Raw genomic sequence first — 24835 nt, 5'->3', positions numbered from 1 at the left:
TGTTATTGTTACTTATCTGATATGATGTTGGAAATAAACTCTCTTTGGCTGCGTTGAATTCTAAAGTAAATTGTTGTTTCTTTTTAGCAAGGGTAGAAATCTTGATAAGCTTATGGTTAATGATGGTGTAGCTATTTGACCTTTCTCACATGCTTGGTTCTCTTCCTAAGTATGAAGAATTTTAGAACTTGGCCAATTTATAGAAGTGAGATTTAAGAAATTTGTAATTAGAATGAAAATCCCAATTTCCTGTGTGATGAAGACTCAAGGGGGCCTTGAAGTACCCTTATTTATAATTGTTTGGTTCTTTTTCTTTTTCCCCTTACTTTCCCTTCTTAATTGAAATAGTGTGTACGAGACAATATCAAAAATATTTTAATATATTTTTTAAAATTAACAAACTAATTAGTAAATTTCTTCATTATATAGGGACTAAATAGTAATTTTTTCAAACTTAAAATTTTCCAAACTTAAATCTGTGTCAAGCGGATGGATGTACATATCTTTAGCCATTGAATTTAGCCAAATTAGGCTTACCCATCCTACTTCTATCAGTGGAAGAGAAAGAGCATGCAGCGGTGTTTATCAAGAACTGATTACCTGGCAAAATTTCTTGCAACTTCTTGCAAGGGATAACACAATATATATATTGTTGAATTTAACTGAATTGTCAAATTGTCCCAACTTCTATCAGTATTTATATAAATTTCATTAATAATTTATTTTATTAAGAAAAAAAAATTCCATGAATCCTTATAAATTTTATTTTAAAAAATAATAATAAAAAGTTTTCATATTGTAAATTTATTTTTTTGTTTCAAATAAAATCATTAATAAAAAAATTAATTAAATTAAATTCTCCCGATCCCGGGACAGCTACAAGGCTCTTCTTGAAGAGAGGGAGGCAAGAGGCTTGAGAGCTAAGTCCTTTTTCTTAGAGAGGTTAAGGAGAGAGATGAACTTCTCAAGTTTTTATCTATCTTCTCTTTGAATCCACTTCTCCCCTTTCATATGAATAAACTTCAGCAATTAATAGTTCTTTCCACATTCATTAATTCACATTGAAAATTAAAATTAATATCACATACTAATTCCCTCAACTCTGAGAATTTCATCAGCAGTTCCAGACAAATTACACTTTAGTTCATAAATCTCTAGACTTGATATCTCATTTTAATTCCTGACTTTAAGTGTTCATGTGTTGTGTGTAATTCAAACTTCTCATGAAAGTACCGAAAAGTTCATATTACATTTTTCGTTGTCATCTATTAGCAGCAAACATATAGGATTCCAAATTATACAATCTATAAGTATTTTTTTAGAGGGAACAGATCACACACTTTGGATGTGTGAAAGAAAACATAAGCAAGAACAGTAAATGTTAAGGTAACTCAAACTCTCAACACAAAGGAAATGGTACAATTTGAGGAGACATTGGCCAGTACAATGTCCTATTTTAATCCTGTGTGTTAATGAGGCAACTATTCAAAATGGTAGAAATGGCAAGGGAGCATACCTTTTGGAACACAACAGCCAACTATTGCAGATAAAGCACATGCCAATAAGGATGCCTCCACTCCAAGTTCACCAAACACGTCCTTAGAAGCAAACATGAGGCGGAATGAGCTTTCCTGGGTTCATGATGTTGTTTGGATCTAATGCTGTTTTAATTCTTTTCATCGTCTTCAAGGCCTCCACCCCAAGTTCCTTCTCCAGATACTGCAAAACAATGAATGAACCCATGAACAAGAAAAGAAAAATGAAAAGAGCCTGTGAAAACACTTGCTATATATTCATGAACTTGAACAAGAACTAGGGCTTTTAATTGGACAATCAATCATATATGCCTGAAAATGCTCAAGGTTGGTCAAGAACAAATAGTGACCAATGAAGCACGATTTTACCTTAAAATTTCAACTTGTAACGGAGATTAATTGAGAAACAAAGTGAGGTTGACAGAAGGAAAATTTGGAGAGTATATATCTTCAGAAACACTCTTAAATTTATAGCTAAAGAATTATATACTCCCTCTGTCCCATAAGTTCACTTAGCTTTTTCACACGTATTAAGAAACATAATTTTTTTTTATTAACTTTTCAATTATAGCTATATTAAAGACATTAAATTTTATTGAATACTATAAGATGTTTAGAATACTTATTTAAAAAAATAACAATTAATGAGAGGTTATATTGAAAATAAGATAAAATTAAATAGGGTTATAATAGTAAATTTATAACCAAGATGTAAAAAATGAAAGTGGACAATAATTCCGAGACAACCAAAAAAAGAAAATATGGACATAAATTATGAAACGGAGAGAGCATATTTGGTTCAATTAGTCCCAATGTAATATTCTATATTTATTCTATTACTACAATAACCATGCCTTAATCCCAAATTAATTGGAGTCTGCTATATAGATCATTTTTTGTCTTTCAGATTGTTAGTGATCAATCACACATCAACATTTCAAAAATTGTAAATCTTATGTTATTACTTACCTTTCTGTCATTTTATATTTCTCTTTTACCTTTCTGTCATTTTAGATTTCTCTTTTCTTTCTCGCTCTGTTCTACTAGTAATTTATCGGACTTCTGTAAGGAGTATTTGATTCTCTTAGTTGGACATGACCAAACCATCTTAATCGACACTATTTCATTTTATCTGCAATGATTGTTACATGCACTTTCCGGTGGATATGACCATGCCAAATTAACATCAATGTACGTTATCCATAAATATACAGAGCTAGTTTAGGACTCGGGACAGCCAAAAAGTCATTTCCTTTTTCTTTCCTATTTCTCTTTGGTTTACAAGACAGGATTTTATGTTATTTTGGTCAAATTCCTCGTTAGTTTAGGACCTTCATTTCAAGTAACAGGCTTCCCTATTAAATATTTGATTAAAAAGCATGGAAACCTTAGAGTACCGAAGTTTCAAATCTTCATATTTGATTTTGGTTTAAAATTAGATGAATATGATGCAAAAACAGTTAAGTGGGCTAAAAAATGATAAAATGACCATTTGTAGATGAACCACATCTTGTAGACATTTTACTTTCATCACACATTTAGGTCATTCGAACAGTTTTGCTGTTAGTTTTAAATAAAATTACTGTTTAAGCATTGAATATTGCAACTATTTACTGTTTCCTCTCAATTTTATAATTAATTACAATTTCATCCCTCATATTCATCTCTTCATCTTCTCTTATTTGGGAGACGAGAGATGAAGAGATAATTTGAAAATTCAGGTATGAAACTATAAATAATTTAATTTCTAGCGATTAAATAGCAATTTGTCATAAAATACTAGTGGCAAAATGGATGGAAGGATCTAAGCATGTAACAGAAGCAAAATCTAAGACTAATTCAGGGATCAAATCATTATTAGTGACAAAATCTAGGGATTGAATAGTAAATGTCCCTTTTAATCTATTTTCCAAAATAGAAAAATGGACGACGTAATAATAGCAAAATCAAAGAACAAAATAGTAACTTACCTTTTTAAAAGTAAGGTAGTTTAGAGTTTTCATTAATGACTGAAGGTAAATAAAGATGGACCATTTTGTGAACAGCCAAGGATGTTCTAAGCTATTTTCAAAAATTGAGGGAGGAAAGTGTTAATAAGGCAGTACCTGTGGATTAGATAGTAAATACCTAAAAGAATCGAAATAGAAAACAACACTGTCTCTCATCCCTTGCGTAAAAAACAAAAGGTCCCTTCAAGAAGCCACAGCTTTAAGAACAAAGGATTTGCATCTGATTATTGTTGAAGAATGGGATTACCAAAAGAGACTAATTCATAGAAGGCCACAGAGAAACCCCACACTCATGAATGGCTTGCTAGGGAGTGAAGTGCATTGAAGGTGTCTTTAGATTTAGGCCTTTTTATCTGTAGGCGTTTATGCATAAAATTTTTATTGTATAAAATTTTAATTTATAAATATATAACAATACTTTTAATAAAAATCAAAATTTATATATGAAGAATTTTGGACGAATTTTCTGTGTTTATTTTAATTGTCTTGATTTTTACAAGTTTTGAGTAATTATACACAAAGAATCAACCTAATTAGGAATTTCTACAATAGACCTAATTTAGGAATATTTACAATATGGTAGTTAATAAAATCCCTACAATCAAGCTTAATTAGAATTCAAAGAATCTGCCCATTTAGTAGCTGAATTTTCCTAAATAGCAAGATTGCGTTGGTCAACAATATCCGATATATTTATACAAAAAAATGAAACTTATAAAATTCAGTAAATTCTTATTAAAAATTAAAATCTAAAAATATGGCACTATATTTTTGTATTGACACAGTTCCCCGTGTCTGTTTCAGAACATGCCACTTCTCAAGTCTGTTTCAGCATTTTCCCATTTTTGCACTTCTATTTCCATGCTACGTGTGCAATTTTTTCAGCGAATAAATCAGTTTTCTCTCAAGTTGAATTTAAAGTTTGTTCAGAAACTTCCCACGATTTAATTAGTACTAAGCCTTTTTTTACGCTGACCTGCTGAGTGAGTATATCAAATTCGTTAAATGCATCATGGTATAACAACAAAATTTTACATGATAAATTTGCACAAGTTTATATCAATAAGCAATTTACCTTCATTTTCCCTGTGCCAACACCATGTTCACCAGTGCATGTTCCTAGCCAAAACCAAAAGAAGAGAAGGATGTTTTAGCACTAGAAATTATTTAAAGGAAAAAGAAAGTAAAGAAACATAGGCAGAAACATTTATGGAAGTAAGAAATAATTTTGTGAAGCATCATCCACTAATGGCCCATGAAGTGTTCAAGTATTAATGGTCTAACAGAAGGCACACATAACAGGCATCCAGCAGTAGGCACCTTCCATTGACAGGGCAGCGTTGACCATAAACTTGTTCAATCTTTCTGCTTCTTGTCGATCGTCTTCTTGGCTAGGATCAAAAAGAATCACGGTATGGAAGTTCCCATCACCAGCATGAGCAATAACTGTGCTGTTATTTGACACAAGGGAAACATAAAAAAACAGTGCAGTTCAATGGACAGCACAGAGCAACAAAGACATTAAACTTTTATGGTTTCTGGAAAATTTATTTATGCAAAGAACGCATACCAAACCAGGCGGGATGCATCCAGCTCTTGTTTAGACCTTGATATCAATTCTGCCAGGCGTGATAAAGGAACACAAACATCCTGCAGGGGATTGAGAAAAGAAGAACAAAGAGTTAATCTTAAGGGAGCTAAAAGAAACAGAAATACGTCTCTTTTCAGTCACGCTCACAGTAACACCATTCAACAAGAGAAGAAAGTTAAATATCACAGAGCATTAAGTTCTCAGTCTGCTTGCTCTAAAAGCACTTTTTCTACTATTTTAAAAGTACAAGGTAAAGATTACTTTTGGTTAGATGATACATATAATTTTAAAAGCAAAAAAATAGATAAAAACTAATTGCTTACAACAACAGGTAAAAAAATATATGCAATTTATCAATCAAGCTATTCCCACTACTGATATTGCATCATAGAAAATTAAAAATTACTAAAATTCTTTGCAAAAAGGAAAATGTCAAACCAAGTAACATCTAAATTACATAATGAAAGGGAAGAAGAAGAAAAGAGAGAGAAGAAGAATAGGATCATCATAAACACTTCAATCCTCAAGTTTGGTTGGTCATTGGAGTACACTTCCTTTCATCCTCTCTGGGAACCAAAAGGAATGACCATGTTCAAACAAAGGGCTCAGATTTTTGTCCAGATAAATTTAATTACAAGTGCTAGATAAGGATTGGGTCGCAACAAGTGACACAAGTAAGACAAGCAGATATATCATTCAAACAAGTCGCAGAAATTATACAAAATAAAGAATAATCTCCTACAATATACAAACACAAGAATTAGAGGATTACAAACCCATCAATTAGTTAACTGAGTAAAGGCAGACATTCTTATTTGTAAAATTAGCAGGTATCTGTCCACACAATTAAACAGAAATATTAACCTCGATTTAGAAGTTAAATATTATAGGTAATAAGTAACATACCGAGATCAGTGCCTCATATTTTGGTTCCATTGCAAAGCAAGCCCACAGAGCCTCTTTTCTAATCTGCACTAAACAAACAACTAGAATTACAAAACATAAAAAGAATAGGTAAGGAAACCATTGGAATCAAATCTTTAGATGGGTGATCTCTCTCTCACACTGCGAAAATTCAGTAATTGTAGTAGAAGAATTGTTGAGGGAAAAAAAAATTAATGGGGCTATATATACATAGATGTGAGCAGATAACTGTTAAAACCGAAAAGCTAAACTGATTTAATTACTGTTTTCAGTTCCATTAATTTAAGAAAAAAAGAAGAGCAAACCAAACTGAAGCAATTCACCCTACCAGTACCACATCTTTGTATTTCCTCTATAAAAACCTAACTATTTACTGGAACCAATCTCAGACCATAAAGCTCAGACTCAACATCACATACTTACACTCCCTTGTAAACCTGCTCACCCCGTGTAACCACAAGTCTCCTCTGTCCTCATGGCCTGAAGATAAAAGCCACATGCATCAGCAGCCTCCTGCTCGATGATGCAGCAGACCCACATACCCAAGCAGACCACAGGACAATGAAGATCACCCACAAATCCACATTCTCAGAACACAGATCTCAGACCCAATTTATGGTTTTCACTTTGCTGGATCTGGGTTTTACTTGGCTTTGATAGCACAATTGTGATTGCTCTTCCTCAAGACCCCGCAGTACATAGTCATAGATCTCCCTTCCTCTCAGAATTCACCTATGATTGTTGGTGCAGTAGGAGTATAAATGAACTAAACTATTCCTGAGTTGTTCACAGCGCACTTCAATTAGAGCTTGACTCAGTGTGGCTCCTTTAGAAAACAAACTGAGCACGAGCCTATTTTAGGCTCATTCAATAAATGAGCCAGCTCAATCTCAACAGTATTTGGCTCGTTAAGCTTTGTACGATTGGGTCATTCACAAGCTCTTATATAAGCTCATCAAATAGGTTCAAGAGCTAGCTTGTTTGCAGAAACATTTGTATTAGTTATTGTATTTTATAAAGTTGTAAATATATTTACTTTAGTTATATTTTATATAATTTAAATTATGATACAGCCAATATATAAAATGTTTTGTGACTATAGTTATTTGTAATTAAATTTAAATATTTTTATGAAAATTAAGTTAATTTTTATATGAGAAATAAATTTAAAATATTAAATAATAAAAATTCTATCAATATAAAGTAATATCATATTGCATTATAAATTTATAATTCAAAATCATGATGTAATTAATAAAAATATTGTATCTATGAAAAATAATAAAATGTAATTTTTTATGAACATGAAGTTAACTTATATATGAAAAATTATTTTGCAGATCATATAATAAATACTCTCTCAATTTTCAATATATATTTGTAATATAAAAATATATTAAATCATTTTATACACAAAATTGAATTAAAAATATTTAAAACATTTATTTTGAAATATTTTATTTATACTTAATTACTAAATGACTCAAAACTATGTATGTTTCGGCAATGCTGGAGTTTGAGCTTTTATTTTCTCTTCCTCTCATTTTCTCTCTAAATTTTAAACTTTTTAAACTATTTATTTAACATTAACCTCTCTATCTCCCTCTCTCTAAGTAGAGAACTCACCCTCTTTATAACCTATAAGAATATCCTTCATAAACCTTTAGATCTCTCTCACTTCCTCTCTCTCTCACACACACACTCAATCCTTTGAATCTTTCTTTCTTAACCTTTAACCTTTAAAAGGGTAAGGTTCAAGTTACCGCTCGACTATTTCTCTCAATTGTATACTAGTATTTAAAAAATAAATAAATAAAATTATCACATAAAATTTTACTTTATGCATTATGTATAGGATAAATGAAATTATTCATCATATAATGATAAATTGTAACACGCGCACACACATATATATATGTATATATCTATATTTTTATATATATGGGAGCATGATAATTTCTTATTATGATATATATATATAATTATATATACTTTTGTTGCATTATGCTTTGGTTAGTATTTACTTTTAATATGGCTTCAAACCAAAATTTGGTCTTAACGTCTTCATTAAATTTAAGTTCTATTTAAGCCTCTATGATGGCTTGTTAATATTTCTTTTCTTCTTTATTTAGCAAGTTTAAATTTTAAACAAACCAAATTCAAGCTTCACTCATTTATAGTTTAAACAAGCTGAGCTTAAACTTAACTAATTTATAATTTAGATGAGCTGAGCTCGAGCTTAATATAATTTAAACAAACCGAGCCCAAGCTGTATATTAAAGTTTAAGTTGAGCTTGAACCAAGCTCGAGTTTTAGATAAGAATGTCGAGCTTAAGCTACTCAAAGCTCTGACTTAGCTCGGCTCAATTCATTTGCACCTCTATATTGGCATCTTCTCTCCTCATTCTTCAGTAACAAATGTTCTCAATCTTGAGCTAGATGAGACAAGTTGTCCCTCCTTAATCCTCAATCACATATGTGCTTCCTTCTACAAATCTAGAAATTTCTATTGTCATTTGGGTATGTAATTTGATTCAAGGGTTATGTAAATTTTAGCTCTTGTATGTTAGGATTTATGTCGTTTGCAATGAAAGATTTTAAATTTTATTGAAATCTCGTGAATTTGTTGTTTGTGCTGATATTTTGTGAGATGCTATAAAATTTATTGAAACCTTGTAAATTTTTCGTTAGGTAACTTTGTGAATTGGGGAAACTGTTGGTGATGGGTATCACATTCCTAGTGAGAGAAGTGACAACTCAAACATCATTTGCTTCCGGCATTCTGTTCAAACTGCCAAAGCTAACTCAATTGGTTTAGTTTGATTTGATTATTTCATTTTGGTTCGGTTTTCTTTCATATTAGTTCAGTTTCAACCAATTGCACGCCCCTATATGCATATATGCACCATGGTTTTTAAGGTAAGCAGACACAATTGAGGAGCCAATGGCAATGACCACGCAATAAAGGTCTAAGAGCAAACCTGTATGCATCCAAATATATTTTACTTCTTAACCAGTAAGCATATCAAAAAGGGCACCAAGTGTAGTATGAAGAAGTATACAATAGAAATCTACCTATTGGTGAAACAAAAGCTAAAAAATAACATAGAAGATATAAAGGAATTTAACATGTGAAGAACATATGTCGCCAGAGAAGGGATGAAGTGCAAAAGAAGAGATCAATTCTGTTGTCTAGGGCAAAAAATCCTTAAGTGCAAAATAGACATAAGAAGTGGATTTTTATTAACACATATCAGTGACAAAAGAATGCAAATGCTACCAAAATAAGAAATTTGATCATTAAAAAAAACTTCTTCCATTAGCAGATAAAATAAGCGGAAGAAGTGCCAAAAAAATTTCCAGAACACAAAAGCAGCAGAACCGACAACTAAAACAAGTGCAGAAAGTAAATCTACCTTCCAAAGTTCCTTTTTAGCTTCAGGCTGTTCAGCAAAAACAAAATCTGAGCCATTGTGCTTAGAAACAATCTCCTGAACTATTAGTGTTTGCTCACGTGCATATGCCTCTAACAAACAATAAACATAACACAAAAGTACTCAGGACAGCAAAAAGTAAGGAGATAGTTAAAAATACATCTGCTGAGAAGGTGAACAAAAAGCACAGCATATTTCACGGAGTTCACATATTCTTTCTCTATATCTAGACAAACAGCACACCAACAATCCTCCAATCCAGTTAGTTTTCCCATGAAACAGGGACATCTTGGGTAAAATCTCAACAACCCTCCCACCAAAAAAAAAAAAACTGGTATTTTTGGTGCTCCAATTGCTGGTTGAGAAAAGTGAGAATAAGATTATGAAACCCAATGGTTTTAACAGGACAAGATAAAAGTTGCTAATTATTCAGACAGTTGTGGTTAGATGATGCAGACAACAAAAATCTCTAGGAAAAACAAGAGTGAGGATGATAGAGTTAAGAACTTGAAGAAAATAAACTAACAAAATAGGGAATCAGAAACTAGCGAAGGATTCAAAGCAGCAAGGAACAACTGCTTTCTCTTCATTAACCAGCAACCGAGCAATACAAATGTTAAATCTGGTCAGGCCTAACTCACTCCAAAAACCAGCCCAAAAACTACTAGCCTCAAAAGCTATCTCAAGAAGAGAAGTTGATATGGCCCATATAAGGAGCCCATTACCTTTTCCCAAATCGATGTGGAATTTCACATACTCAAAATTCTGGGCGTGACAAATTTATGAGAGGTCCAACCTCGAATGGAAGGCTCTGCTGCCATGTTAAATTTGGAGTAGGCCTAATTTACTCCAAAAGCTAATTCAAGAGGAGTAGTGCCCATGGCCCATACAAGGGCACATTACCCATTTTTCAAACTGACGTGGGATTCAACAAGAAAATACCAGCTAATCCTGGTCCCAAGCCACAAGGTCGTACTAAACAAATTAGCCAACAAAAAAGAATATCTCCTCATCATAACATTCTTATTCTTATAGGCTCTCTGTAACTAACATTGCCAGCTGTCATTCTGTGACAGACATGCTTACAGCACCAGAATCTTCCTTCTCCTTGCTAAAAGCCTTCTTCCTTGAGTAGACCCCGAGTCTTTTTGGCCTGTTCAACCCACCACCCATCTGTGTGCTAGAACCCTTTCCAGAGGACTTAAGCAACATACAGAGTTCATTTTGAGGTATTATTGCGTGCTTTCTAGTTCTTTTAGAGTCTTATTTATAGGTCTATTCAAATAAATTAGATGCTGGTCCAACATTTTAAGTCAAGATATTCTTTTAATAATTTCCAACTAGTATTAAAGCAGCATGATATAAACTAAAACAAAATGTTATAGCAACCTACACACACACAACCCCCAGCGAAAAGGAAAAATAAATAAACAAATAATACTCAAGGGGCATTTATGAGTATCATATATTTTTTACATGGTAATCACAAATTATTATCAGTTGACTTAATTGTTGTGATTAAACCAAAACAAAAGGAGGGATTCCAAATTTAGGAAATGTTATCTGGCTGGTAACTATGGGCACATCTCAACACCTAGAATGTAGTTAGGGTATGTTTATCATTGTTGTCAGATACGTTGTTGATAGAAGCATTCTTAAAATATATTAGTTAAAGGGTATTGAAAATTAAATTTGACATGTTTTAGGTCTAAGAACTCTAAAACACCAACACAGCTTTTTCAATAACATCAAAAATATAACTTGTTTGAAAGGACTATTTTTGGTTTAGAACCTCAATGCCAAACAAGGCCTTGCTTGGAATTTTTCTTTTAAAAAAAAACACATTCACAAGAAAAAGACATCATGTCTCACCTGTGCCTATAAATTCAAACATCAAAGTAGGAACTTCAGGTAAATTCTTCCCATTGGCAATATTAATAGCTCGTACTTGAACCTCATCCAGCAGTTCTACCCTTGACACCTAAAGCAATCAGAATTCAGAAGTCCATAAATAAACTGAATGCTTAAATAAATTTTGCACTTGAGTCCCACCTGTATCCCAGACAGCATAGTGGCGATGGCAACATCTGCTGCATCCTTAATTGTTGGAAAATTACACATTGCAACCTGCATTATTTTTAATTGCAAAAAACAAAATCAACCAACATAAGAATTATTAGATGAAGAATAACATAGATTGCAAGAACATAAAATGTCAAAGAAAATAACCGACACTAGGGTGTGGCCGAGGTGAGATTCTAATGCTCTATTAGACAGAACTTTATGTTTTCCAATACATATTTGCACGCCAGGAAATAATTAAAGTTCAATCCATGTAAACATGGAGCAACTGCTGATGAGAAATAAAGAACAAAGCCATAACTTTCCTTCAACTTGTAGTGGTCATAGAGTGTAAATATAATAGTAAATTATTATTTAAAATTATGATATAATTAAATTATATGAAATATGGTTATAAAATTAAAGGTAGAATTAATTTAATCCCAAACTTTATGACACTAAAAGTGCCACATTTGTTATATAAATTTAATTTGCTTTTATGAAAAGTTGGTTTTTAACATCATAACTAGAGTTAAAATGTGAGATGATTGGTATCTTTTTGAACTTCAAATTTGTATTTGAATTACAAACTATATTTAAGATCACTATATATATATATATATATATATATAATTGAGGATTAGCTAAAGAATAAATTATACAATATACTTAAAATACATATAAATGATTTCATTAAAAATAATTAAGCCATACAAGAATGAATTGTATAAAATGTTACGTGAATACAAACTATAAAAAGTTAAATTTATAATTGATTTTTAAAAAAAAATGCAATAAACACACACACACACACACACACTTCAAATATAAATATTGCCTTCAACCATTGCCACCAGCAAATGTTTGTTAAAAGAAAAACTACAACAAAATTTTGAAATCTTAAAACATGAGTATTAGCAAAATTCAAACCTTAAACATTCATCATTACAATAACAAGTATGATGATTTTTAATTTCTATGGTATAGTATGTTATAAGTTCTTTATAATGGTAGATACATTCATATAAAATGGATTTTTAAATTGAAATTTTAGTTAGCAAAAAAATGTATCATTACATAAAATATTAAAAAAAAAAAAAAACACTGAAGGATTTGGGATAGCTCCAACATGATTCAAGAGGGCTTATATACCTCCATAAAAAGAAGACTTGCTCTCCCAAATATAAATTCACATTCTTAACAGAATTTTAGCCAATTCGATCCTGTTATGAGCTTGTTTATTATTTAAAAAATTTTGGCTTGACTTTTCCTATGAGCTTGAGTTTGGCTCATTTATATATAAATAAGCTTAGCTCAAATTTATGATGAGTCGAGCTTGAGCTTCATATATTTTCAACTAGCATATCTCAAGCTTAGAGAAAAAGTGATGAGACGAGCTTGAGCATTGAAAGCTAGCTCCAAGTAATGTACACCCCTTAGTGGCCATCATAAAATTCATTTTCTTAACCTCAAATCAACAGTTGTTGCTTGTCTTTAATGTTTCCTTTTTTCTTAAAGTTTTTTTAAAATTAGCAGAAGAAAAATGCAAACATCCAAGCTAACATTACACAAGTCAACAAATGCTTTGCCTTTAGACAATATGGACCAGAAATCAAGTCTCAAGAATGCAAATATATTCAAATGAGAATATATAAGGGATAATTCAACAATGCACTACCAAATATATGAAAAAAAATACACACATAAAGCAGCAGATTATTATGTAACTAGAAAAGGAAAAAAAATGAAAAAGAAAGCTTTGAATTCAAACAAAGAAAAGATCAAGGTCAAGGTACCACTGAATGCTGTGGAATTTTCTGAAGTCGTAATGTGACCTCTGTTATTATGCCAAGCGTTCCTTCACTTCCAATCACCAAACGAGTCAAATCGTACCTAAATTGTACAGATCCAATAAACTCAAAAGCTTACAAATATAAAAGACATATTTGATTCGCTAAGAAGTTTTTCAAATTTCTTTCTCTTTAGGATGATGTTTTATCAATTTGATCATGATTAAAATTTCAAAGCATTAACAGACCACCTTTGTATCATGATTAAAATTTCAAAGCATTAACAGACCACCTTTGTATCATGATTAAAATTTCAAAGCATTAAAAGAGTTGGTCTCCAAATTTCATCATTACATTTCTTGGGAAATGCAGCTTTTCTAGTTAATGTTAATTTCACAAAAATTAAAGAAAAATAAAAGCTGCAGTGAAATGACAAAAAAAAAAACACACCCTGCAGCACTTTTACGAGCACGGGAAGCTGTCTTGACTACATCTCCATTGGCAAGAACTACCTGGATTAGAAGTAGTGTAAGAAATCAAACATCATACTAAGGAACCAGACTTAGAAGAAGAGGTAGGAACCTTGAGATTAATGACATTGTCTCGCATAGTCCCGTACCTAAAAGCTAAAAACAATATAATTAATTCCAAAAAACAAATATCATCCAAACAGTTCCTTATTTTCTAAGAATAACACAAAATTCTGAGTAAAAGAACACAATTAACATAAAAGTAAATATAATAAGAAAATGCACATGTTTCCTGACCATCTCAGGCATTGCCTCCTTGTCAAGAAGCATGTTAAGAAATAAATTATCTGCCTCCTTGCCAAAAAGCATGTTCAGAAATAAATTATAATTATACTCCAATAAATTCTGGTCAAGCAAATCATTTATGGTCATAACAAGGGAATTTAGTACATAACAGATGCGATAAGGCAGTATCATAATATGCTTTAAGACATCATATTTACAGTTAAACCATCCTAAAGAGCTTCTTGAAATTGAAAATCTTATCGCTGAAGCATGAGCATTCATATCGGCCAAACTGAAGACAGGATTCATAGTGTGATATTAAAGGGATACTTTGATGGCACACAACCAATGCAAACTAGGGACAATCAAACCCAAACGAATTTTCCCTTTCTTTTGAAGCAAACACGTAATCCTAGCTGATCCAACCCAATGCAGACCAAGTATAGAACAATAACAGAAGATGGGATTCATAGTGTGATATTAAAGGGATTTTTTTATAGCAACCAGTGCAAAACAAGGGAAAATCAAAGCCTGAACTTGTACTTATTAAAGAAACAAACACAATAATCTTAGGTGATCCAACCCAACGCAGACCACGTATATTGCTGGTGTTCAAATTAGCTACAAGAAAACTCTCGACAAACACCCTTTAGTAGCCCCAAATTTTTAAATATTTCAACAATTCCACCCAAATTATGGCAAGATTAAACCTATGCCACTTTGGTGCAAAAGGACACTATCTAAAGCAGCTGCTTCAGAATTTGTTGCTTGCAGGTGTTTCTACTGTCAGTGAGGATTCCTACAACAAAGAAGACAAATGGGGTCCATATATGACACTACAAATTCCTATTCCCTAGACATGCCAGAAAATCAATATCCAATTGGTTGTTCAAGCAAAAATAGGATTACGAGGTATAAGGAAAACATCAAATTACTGAAGAAAAAAAATTACTACACAAGGATGTATGAAACTTGGTCCCCCATATTGGCCACTAAAAAATTAATAGATAAGAGCCAATATAACTAACTTTACTGATGGGGAGCCAATTTATACCAATAGTACAACAAAAATAAATGAAATTAAGACAAGTGGAGAAACAAAGGATTACAGGAAATACCTCACAGCTAAAGATCCAGAGCAACGTGTAGCACACATTCCTCCAATGGTTGCACCAGGCCCTGCATATCAACAGGCATGAACTATGAAGAACATAATATTAATCACGGGATATACCAAAAAGAAAATCTTTAGCATATCAAGCCATGTTAGTGGATTATTTATTTTCACTGCTGTTAGGGCAAACCTAAAAAAATTGTCAATATTCACATTGTGCGTTAACATGGCATAAATACAGCTGGAGAAGTCCAGTCAAAAGCTTGAATTTTTTAACCTATGTTCAGCTTCAAGTGAAGCATATCATAATAATAGTATAAAATGTACAAGGTAAGAAATGGTGAACGTACCTGGATCAAGGGGAAAGAATAGACCATAAGGCTCCAAATATTCATTAAGCTCCATCCACCCAATCCCAGGCTCAACAACTACATCCATGTCCTCAATATGCAGAGCTTTAACACTCTAAAAGTTTAACAAGACAAGCAGCATAAATATCAAACAAAAGAAACCTCCAGAACATATTTATCTGTTTGTGCATCGATAAAATGAACATTTGTGCCATTTCAGCGTCAAAAAGAATGCATTAATTAAGAGAATACAAACTTTGGGTCAACAGAACATTTTTGGGTAGCAGGAGGAAGGGTAGAAAATAAATGAAATGCATCCTCAAATTTCTTGTTAGAACCAAATGCAGCGAGACTGAAGAGGTATAGTACCAAGGCTGTGGGATAACTTCAAAGCATACTGGTAATTTTCATTTAAGCTAATGTATCTTATGAATTATAAGAAGAGTAAGAATGTTGGACGAGTTACACAAAGCAGGAATTATAAATCATCATTCAAAGTAAAATAGCAGAATACCTTCTGATTAAATAATTAATCCCACAGTTTATTATAGAACTGCTTGATACGTACCTTCATGAGTGACATGTCAATGCAAACACCACCATGAGGTGATAATGTGTGGCCCTCGATTGATGTAGCTCCACCATAAGGTACTATAGGGACCTGATTAGATAAAAGTAATCTATTTTAGTGGCTTTCTTATCATAGTAAATATCATTTAGCCACAATGAACATAGCAATAAACTTAAAAAGGAAAGGGTGTCTACTTTTTACAAAATTAATATAGCATGACCAACAACCACCAAATTTGTGATTTAGATGCTCAGCAAGATCAGCTGAAATGGAAATCAAGACCTTGCTGGCAAAGTTTTAAACAATTAAAGAAGAAATTTTACACATGTATTAAGCACCTGTCACAAATTTATAGAAAAGGAAGTTCAGACCTTATGCTTGTCACAAGATTTTACAATGTTGGAAACTTCCTCTTCTGATCTGGAGGGAACCAAAATATTCAGTATGCTTTCCGCAAAGAAAGCTAAAGAACAGGATATATGGTACATTATAGAATGGACATAAGACAACAAATGAGAAGTGCAAGCAAAGATTTCATATGCACCATTATCAGGTATTTAATGAAAGTTCCTAGTTGTCTCTTTCTTTTCTACAAGAAATTTATTTGAAACACCTAAGCAACTTATTTAGAGACTCTCTGGTTAATACTCATTTATCAAAGAGAGGTAACTTGCAATCGTTCCCATCTAAGAGCTCTATTTCAGTAATTACACATCATAATTTTCAGATAATAACTTAATCTGCTTATTACATCCTTATGTTTTATATATGTCATGTTATTGCAACACAATTTCCACCACCACCACCACCCCCCCCCAGGAACCCTGCATTCTCCTAACTAACCCACCAATGTCAACAGCTACACTAACATCAGTGACACCTTGCCAGTAAACAATTTGATGCATAAAAAAAATAAAAACCTATACCCGATGGATCACATTTTAGAACATTGACAGTATTGAATAGTTCACAAAGAGATGATAGCTTAAACCAAGTTCCAGTTTGACGTTACCAAAAGTGAGGTAGTAGTGAAACTACTCTAAACTGACCAAGTTTTCATAAGAAAGAAAGGGTGCACAAGGCTAGCTCATTTGAGGAAATTTTAAGCAAACTGATTTGAAACAAAGGAATAGAACAAAGAAATTATGATAAAAAAATCATTTAGTGATTTGAAAGTCAAGAGTCAACCTCACCTTGGGAAAACAACCACATCAGGGATATGTACTGCACTATGAAAACTGTTCTGTGGCTTCCCATGAAAGTACCTTTCTTCATAATCCATTGTCATGTTATCCTGTAACTCCAAAATTATCATAACCCGCCCATTAAAGATATGGAAAAGTGTAAACATTCAAAAGCCAACAAAAACCAACAACAGAAAATTTACTACTTAGTCTACCTGGTATGGTGAAACCAACTAGTTAGTCCATTTGTTTTCAAAAATACATTAAATAGTCCCTGTGGTTTTGAAAACTCAACTAGTTAGTCCATTTGAGTTTTAAAACTACAGGGACTAAGATTTTAAAAAACATAGGGACTAACTAGTTAGTTTTATCATAATACAGGGACTCATAGTAATTTTCCCAAGTAATCAATGCAACACCCAGTCACTAATAGGCTTGAAATCTAAGTACTGGAGGCAGAAGCTGATCCAAAAAATGATAACAACACTAAAATACAAGTGAAGGATAAAAAGGGCACACCTGACAGATAGCCCTCAATTCATCAATAAGCTCCTGAGGGACCTTCCTGTGAGAACCCTCTACAACAAACTCGGTGCTACCTTTGCCTCCAATGCTGGATTGCCACAAAAACAATAGGACAATCAATGACAATCAAACTCTATAGCGTTACCATCTATCAAAAAAAAAAAAAAAAAAGCAGAAGCAATCACCTACAGCTATAAATAGTTAAGAAGAATAAGAGATAAAAACAAAGCACGAAGAAACGGACCGAGAATCGAGATTAGAGGAGTCACAAAGAGAAGGCTGAGGTTGAAAATGGAAGGCGAGAGATCCAGCAGAGAGAGCGAGGGTGAGAGGAAGGAGAGAGCTTGACCATAACAGAAATGGCCGTTTCGCAGTGCCGGAGCCGATGAGATTTGCGGTGGTTAGTGTGGTTTCAGACCTGATGTTGTGGAGAAAGGAGTTGCGGAAACTGGTGCAGGCAGTTTTGGAAGAAGAGCGTAAGCGAGAGAGCCATAAAGCGAAAGCGGCCATGCGTTCTTAGTGCCGATGGAAAATGATAAAGAGTGACCAAGTGAGATCTCGTGTCTCATTATTAGCATGTAATAAATAGAGGGCCAACATTTGCCCATTATTTTTTCATTTTTTCCGGGATTATGAGCAGCGTCTCGCCCCACACAAGTGCAAATTTGAAGATAGTCAGATTCTTCTCTCTCTAGTTTTTTGAGAGAGATTTTTCTTGTCTTTTAGTTTTTTTTTTTTCTTCTTATTTTTAAGAGTGAGGCTTTTTTCTATTTCTACCTCGATAATAATAGAAAGCTCTTCCACTCTAATTTATAAATTGAGTTAGTGAAAGAACATCATTAGTAGAATTTAGGTTCCACATATTTATAATGTTATTGTGTATAGACTTTTTGAATGTAAGGATTGGCTTCGTGGACTGGAGTCTCAATTTACTGATGTTGGAGTTCGGCATAAGAAAGGATGTCTCAAAGACATTTGAGTCCTTAAAACCTAGAGATTAAAATGACTAGAGATTTGCCTCATGTTTTATTTTGGGTAGTCATGGTGCCTTACGTGGATCCACATGGGAAAGGGCCATGACACTCTTGAAAATTTTAAATTATTTAAGTATGTTTAGGTAATTTTTTTTAAATTTAAATAAATAAATAAAATTATTATTAAATTTATAAATTTTTAAAAAATTTATTAATTTATTCCTATTTGAAAATTATACTATTAACTTATATTGAATATTTATATTTTAATTCATATATTTTTAAATATACATATTATTAGTATCTATAAGTTTAAATATCTATACTATTTGATTTTTTTTCTAAAGTCTAAATAAATTCACTAATAATTTTTTAATAAATTATTAAATAATTTAATTTTATAAAATATATAAATATTTCTATTCGGATAATTTTAATATAAAAATAAATTAATAAATTTTTAAAAACTCATAAACTTGATAATTATTTTTTCATAAATAAAATCGCTAACTATTAATTTTATAATAGTAAACTATTTTATTCTATTTCAATTCAAAAAATTTATTTTTAATTTTCGGTATTTCAAACTTTAAGTATACTAAATTTTTTTTTAAAAAAAATATTTATAAACTAATTTTTTTTTATTTTTTACGATCACTTTCTAATAATAATTAATAATAGTTATTTTTATTTATTTTTATGCGATTGAAATTATATATTATATTATTTAAATTAATAAAAATAAATTTTAAATTTAAAAAAAATACTATGAGTGATGGTTAGATTATTTAATATTTTCATAAATTATTTAAATATAAAAAAAAATTTAAACAAAAATGACTTGAGTTGGATTAACTTTTTTAAATAAATCATAAATATAGATAAAATTAAATAATATTTATGTGAATAATAAGTTAAACTATTCAAATTTAAATTCATTAACTTGTAAAATTTTATCTATATAAATTTTTTTCAGTTATGTTTTATCTTTAATATCTATATTAATAAAAAAATTTTAAAATAAATAAAATTAAAATTTTTAATAAAAATTAAAATTAGACCCGTCAATTAAATTCCTAAATCCGTCACCACTTAGATGAAACTAAAATATTTCTACTCCATGGAGATCCTCTAGTTTGTAAAATCTCCTCGGTTCAACTAGGGTTTTTAACGGAAACATCACAATTTTTTCTAATTTTGCAGGTTTCTTAACCAAAATCATGTGTTATAGAGCCCTTTAATGAACTGAGGGGAAAATCTTCATCACATACCATTTTTCTGGGGTATTTTGATCGGTGAGAATCTGAAGCTTTTAGTCGTATGTTTATTCATTGGTGCTTCAATGGTTGATCTCCTTCCAACCTCTTCTGCGAGACGACCCTTTTCGCTTCCATCTCTGTGTGAGACAACGCCTACGAGTTTCTGTAATCAAGTCTCTAGATTCATATTTTATCCATCTTGTTAGAATTTTGTTTATGTACTGGATTCGTATCGATAAAAAAACATACATAGAATTTAATTTAATTTTTGTCAAATTCTTGATTCCAAAAGAAAAGTAAAAGTATTTGATATGAAGTCAATAGCCAATCGCATATTTTGCCTGTAAATTCTGATACTCCTTGATTTGTTTCACCATCTCAGCACGTTCAGCGATCATCCTCTCCTTCCAATACTTTTTGCACCTGCAGGGTTTTTAAAAGTCAGCTATGGTGAACTTCAATGGGGATTTTTAAACAAAACTGGGAAGTGACTTTTCAATTTCTTCACCTTGTTTTTAATAGCAGATCTAATTCTAACATGTGCACTGAATTAGCATATACTCCAGCCTGCATATGATATGGAAGAAATGTAATGTAATAAAAGATTACATTTATTTCAACAAAAATAAATTATGAAATTACTTTTCAAGAAAAGAATTTATTTTCTATTATTTGGTTACAATGTTTAAAAAATAATAAATATTAATAAGATTCACATGTAGAAACTAGCAGAATTAATAAAATTATCAAAATTTAGAAAAACCTAATTTTCCATATTGACCAATTTTCCTGAATGTCCAACATACTAGAAAATGTGATAATATTTTCCCAAACAAATAAAGCCCAAATGCTCAAAGTAAACCCAACCGTACGGTTAGCCGTATTTGGTTCAAATCAAAAAAATCGATCGAATCAAATTAATTTGAAAATTCAATTCAGTTTTTTATTCATTTCGATTTGGTTCAATTTGATTTTTAATTTCAAAAATTTCGATTATTTTGATTCGCTTTAGATAAAAAAAATTTGAAAAAATCAAACCGAACCGATTTAACGATAATAATATATTATTTTTAATAATATAGAGAGATTAAATCATATTAAAGTTAAAATATTTCAATTAAATTTTAAAATACTAAAAATAAAGTATAAAAAATAAAAAATTTATTAAGAATTCAAACCGATCAAATCGAACCGAATCAGACCGATTCAATTCGATTTGGTTTCTGATCAAAATCGATTCGATTTATTCGATTCGATTTTGAACCGAACCGACCGAATGCTCGCTCCTACCCGACCCCCTTTAATAAAGCCTCCCTCCTACTTCATATCTATGAAAAGGTAAAAATATTTCTGCTTCAGTTCTCATTCCAAATAAGCATCTGTATATAGTGATTTAGCTGGAAACCATCCAAGATTAGAGTGCAGGGATTCAACTGTTGCAGTATTTCCTAAACCTAAAAGCATCAGAATCTTGTCATTGCTTCTATTCCAATCCAAATGCAGAATTATATTGTACAATTAATTCTCTGCACATAAAATATAAGAACCGATGTGGACTCTATTATTATTGGGAAGGGAAAATAGCAGCAAGCAGCGATAGGACATCAGACACTGAGGGTAGAGGACTAGGTTCCTGGTAATGAAGTCTGGCCTCGAGCAATTGCAAGCACCAGAGCAGAGACGCATGCACGTGCACATAAGATAGAGAATCATTGTGAGGACTACACGGGAGAACATCAATAAGCCAAAACGCGAGGAGAGAGATCCAAAACGTCATGATTAAGAAAAAAATTCACCTGCTTCTCCCTAAGCACAAGGCTAAGCACTATCAATGAAAAATGACAAATAGGAACCTGGTTGGAAGGGTAATGCTTAGATTTCATTTCACATTTGGCACATTTAATTTCCTACTAAGTATATAGACATTTAAAATGCATTCTAAGTTCTTCTCTTCCATTATGATTGGGTACATATTTATGAAAGCCAAAATCCAGTCATGCAAAAGTAAATAACAAAAGGATGTATACAGAAAGGTAAAGAACATACATAATGGGCATAATTTGTGTCGATCATGTACTAACCTCCCTGCAGATTGCGCACTTTGCATCTGGAGTTGCAGCTTTAAGGCCTTGAAATATCAATACAGAAGCTGCTGAGCATGCACAAGACTTGCAAAAAAGATGCCCACAGCTCAAGGCATATGGATTAAAAACTGTCTCCTGAGAGATAGGAGCCGAAAACAAAATAAGAATATGGAACATTATATTTTCTTTTCCTTGGAATGAAATGCACTAGACAGAAAATTTTACCAAGCAAATGGCACAAGTTAGACTATACTCTAGCTTTGCAGAATTTGGAAGCCTCAGCGTTATGACAGGTTCTGTAGCATTGAGATCACAGGAAAAATGACCACAAAATTCACTAAGTTCACCACCATCTGATCCATTAAAATTCAAATAAAAGGCTCCCAACTCTATTAGCCAAGGTGACCACAAAAGCTCTAGGTGCTCAGCCCTCATCTTCAACTTGAAATTCTTACCATTGACAGAGCTATGCACCTATATTAATGTACAGAAATGGTGTCTTCAATATAAGATAACACCAACGATGAAAGCATTCTAAAATATTAGAAATAGAATAAATCAATGCATACTTTATCATATTTCTTTAGGATTTTACAGATAGCAATTGCATTCATTGTAATATATTCAATCAACATCTGCCCTTGTTCTACCATGGCTTGCTGATCATTTTTAAAACACTGGCGTAGTCTCAATACATATCTTTGCATTCCTCTAGCAACATGAAGATGGAGGAGATGTCTAACTCTGGATCTAAAGCATCCAGCTATATCTGAAGCTTCTTTCATCAGTTCAGTAAAGAACATCTGATCACACACTACAAATTTCAGAAAGCTTCATTAACTTTGATCATACAAAAGCACAAGCTTCAAACAATAACTAAGATCAATATAAAAGAAAATCAATTCTGGATTTTTTTGTAGAACCTCGTATCAAAGCATAAACTGAGAGATTCAACTACCCACTTCTTTGAAAATGCCAATAAAATACAATTGATTGTTTAGTATTTTGGTCCTAATTAGCTGAAGCAAGGGTAATAAATTGGCAATTTTTGCCAAGTAAATAGTAATCATGGTTCCAATTATCAAAACCTATTGCTTCTCTGTAAAAAAATCTCAGAAATTGTAACTCCACACTAAAATAGTCCCTATTGATTTCCACAATATGCACCACAAAAACCCAAAAACTCGAGTTTACTCTACCGAGTTGACAACTCATAATTTAAAACAAAGTTCTTTAACAGCAATCACAGATAAATCCAAAGAAGCCAATGATTAAAAATGGGAAACTTTTAGCTTACATGGACAAGATTGACATTGGCACAAGTGAGACAAATTGGAATTGTCCTTATCTCGTTGATCTTGCTCACTTTGACAAGCCCTGCAGCTCTTTAGAACTTTCTTAAGCCTCTTGTATTCAACATGAGATAATTTATCCAAAAAACTCTGATTGTCTCCATGTAGATACTCCATGAAAGTCTCTCCAAACTTCATCCTCTCAAAAGTTAAATCAAATTCTGCTCTTCAACACCGTAAACCTAATATCAAATAAGAAAGAAATGTGAAAAGGGTATGATCAAGGTCTCAAAAATTCCCCAATTTTGGAAAGAAGAAGTGATTAGAGATGGGAATTATTCAGATGGAAAGGCCGCAAGGGTTTAGGCCAAAGCAGTGTTAGAGTTTGTTTAAACAAAGGAAAAAAATTAAATGTTTCCATGTTATGCAATTTTAGTGTGCATCATGTAAATATAAAAGTGGACCCCCAAATAAAAAATTATTAAATAATTTTAATTTTAGTCATCGAATATATTTGTTAAATTTCTATTGGCTTGTCATTCATTTAGTTATATTACATAATCACCCTGTAACCGTATAATTTCTCACGAACGAGAGTGTGGCCCGCGCTTTTCTCGGGGCGGGGGATTAAATTTGGAAATTTTATTATTTAGTTTAGTTTCGTGTAGAAAACTTATTCATCAATTTTTTTTATTTTTTTAAAATATTTATGACATTATAAAATGTTTCACTAAATATTATTTGCTCTTTTCATTTTAATAAAAAATTATAAATCTTTGAATTTTATTTTTATTTTATTTACTTTTCACTTCTTTAATTTTTAATTATTAAATAAATTAATTTTTATAATATTATACCACATCTATATTTCGCCCCTCTCAATTATAAAAATTAAATTATTAAAATGTAAATGAATAAATGAAATATAATAAAATTAAAAGGGTAAAATATTTTTTTTTAGAAAAAATAAGAGAGTAAATTTTCTATTCAGCCAAAAATATAATACACATAACAGTTGATGAAGATCTCGTATGCTAAAAGATTTTCATATAACCTTTTTTTAATTTAATTTAAAAAATTAAAAAGTTTATTTATCTAATTTTTAAATTGAAGTGCTTAAATATTTTTGTAATGATTTATTTGATATATTTTAAAATTAAAAAAAATATTTAATTTATTTTAATAGTTATAGTGCATATATAACAATTAGTTCATATTAAATTTTATTAAATTAGAATTTACATATTATTCTAATAAAAATATAAGAACTTAATTAGTAAAAAAATTAAATTGAATTAAAAAAGGAAAACCGCGCCAGGTAGGGGTCGAACCTACGACTTTCTGCTTAGGAAACAGACGCTCTATCCACTGAGCTACAGGCGC

At 31.6% G+C, this 24835-nt stretch overlaps 2 protein-coding genes and 1 non-coding gene across 6 annotated transcripts; all 3 read right to left on the bottom strand.

Moving 5' to 3' along the window:
* Positions 1 to 1240: 1240 nt before the first annotated feature.
* Positions 1241 to 18422, bottom strand: LOC110623523 (D-lactate dehydrogenase [cytochrome], mitochondrial). Its single transcript, XM_021768504.2, has 18 exons — positions 18088 to 18422; positions 17838 to 17931; positions 17328 to 17428; positions 16506 to 16554; positions 16132 to 16224; positions 15564 to 15678; positions 15218 to 15278; positions 13927 to 13963; positions 13795 to 13856; positions 13351 to 13447; positions 11546 to 11620; positions 11366 to 11474; positions 9476 to 9585; positions 6042 to 6104; positions 5115 to 5194; positions 4865 to 4995; positions 4620 to 4663; positions 1241 to 1719 (listed from the first exon to the last, which is right to left on the bottom strand). Exons 1-18 carry the CDS (start codon positions 18351 to 18353, stop codon positions 1600 to 1602), a joined length of 1707 nt encoding a protein of 568 aa, XP_021624196.1. The 5' UTR covers positions 18354 to 18422; the 3' UTR covers positions 1241 to 1599.
* Positions 18423 to 20310: 1888 nt separating this feature from the next.
* Positions 20311 to 23861, bottom strand: LOC110622457 (probable E3 ubiquitin-protein ligase BAH1-like). Of its 4 annotated transcripts, none has more exons than XM_021766958.2 (6): positions 23458 to 23861; positions 22730 to 22974; positions 22386 to 22634; positions 22158 to 22295; positions 20585 to 20643; positions 20311 to 20499 (listed from the first exon to the last, which is right to left on the bottom strand). In XM_021766958.2, the coding sequence occupies exons 1-6, from the start codon at positions 23648 to 23650 to the stop codon at positions 20394 to 20396; spliced, it is 990 nt and encodes a 329-aa protein (XP_021622650.1). In that variant the 5' UTR covers positions 23651 to 23861; the 3' UTR covers positions 20311 to 20393. The 4 variants fall into 4 exon arrangements, 3 of the variants coding, with proteins under 3 accessions (XP_021622650.1, XP_021622651.1, XP_021622652.1); XM_021766959.2 differs by having other exon boundaries at positions 22811 to 22974; XR_006351952.1 differs by having other exon boundaries at positions 20431 to 20499; positions 22123 to 22295.
* Positions 23862 to 24762: 901 nt separating this feature from the next.
* Positions 24763 to 24835, bottom strand: TRNAR-CCU. Its single transcript has one exon. It is a non-coding gene; the product is annotated as a tRNA-Arg (tRNA).

Source organism: Manihot esculenta, chromosome 9 (genome assembly GCF_001659605.2).
Source record: "Manihot esculenta cultivar AM560-2 chromosome 9, M.esculenta_v8, whole genome shotgun sequence".
Lineage (NCBI taxonomy): Eukaryota > Viridiplantae > Streptophyta > Magnoliopsida > Malpighiales > Euphorbiaceae > Manihot > Manihot esculenta.
This window is presented reverse-complemented; position numbering and strand designations above follow the sequence as displayed.

Coding starts and splice junctions, on each gene's coding strand:
- LOC110623523 (XM_021768504.2), bottom strand. CDS start 18,353: ATGGCCGCTTTCGCTTTATGGCTCTCTCGCTTACGCTCTTCTTCCAAA. Junction 6,105..9,475: donor CTAAAAAGGAACTTTGGAAG/GTAGATTTACTT, acceptor TGTTTAGTGCAG/ATTAGAAAAGAGGCTCTGTG. Junction 1,720..4,619: donor TTGGCACAGGGAAAATGAAG/GTAAATTGCTTA, acceptor ATTGTTTTGCAG/TATCTGGAGAAGGAACTTGG.
- LOC110622457 (XM_021766958.2), bottom strand. CDS start 23,650: ATGAAGTTTGGAGAGACTTTCATGGAGTATCTACATGGAGACAATCAG. Junction 22,635..22,729: donor TCCTAAAGAAATATGATAAA/GTATGCATTGAT, acceptor ACATTAATATAG/GTGCATAGCTCTGTCAATGG. Junction 20,644..22,157: donor AGTGCGCAATCTGCAGGGAG/GTTAGTACATGA, acceptor TATCATATGCAG/GCTGGAGTATATGCTAATTC.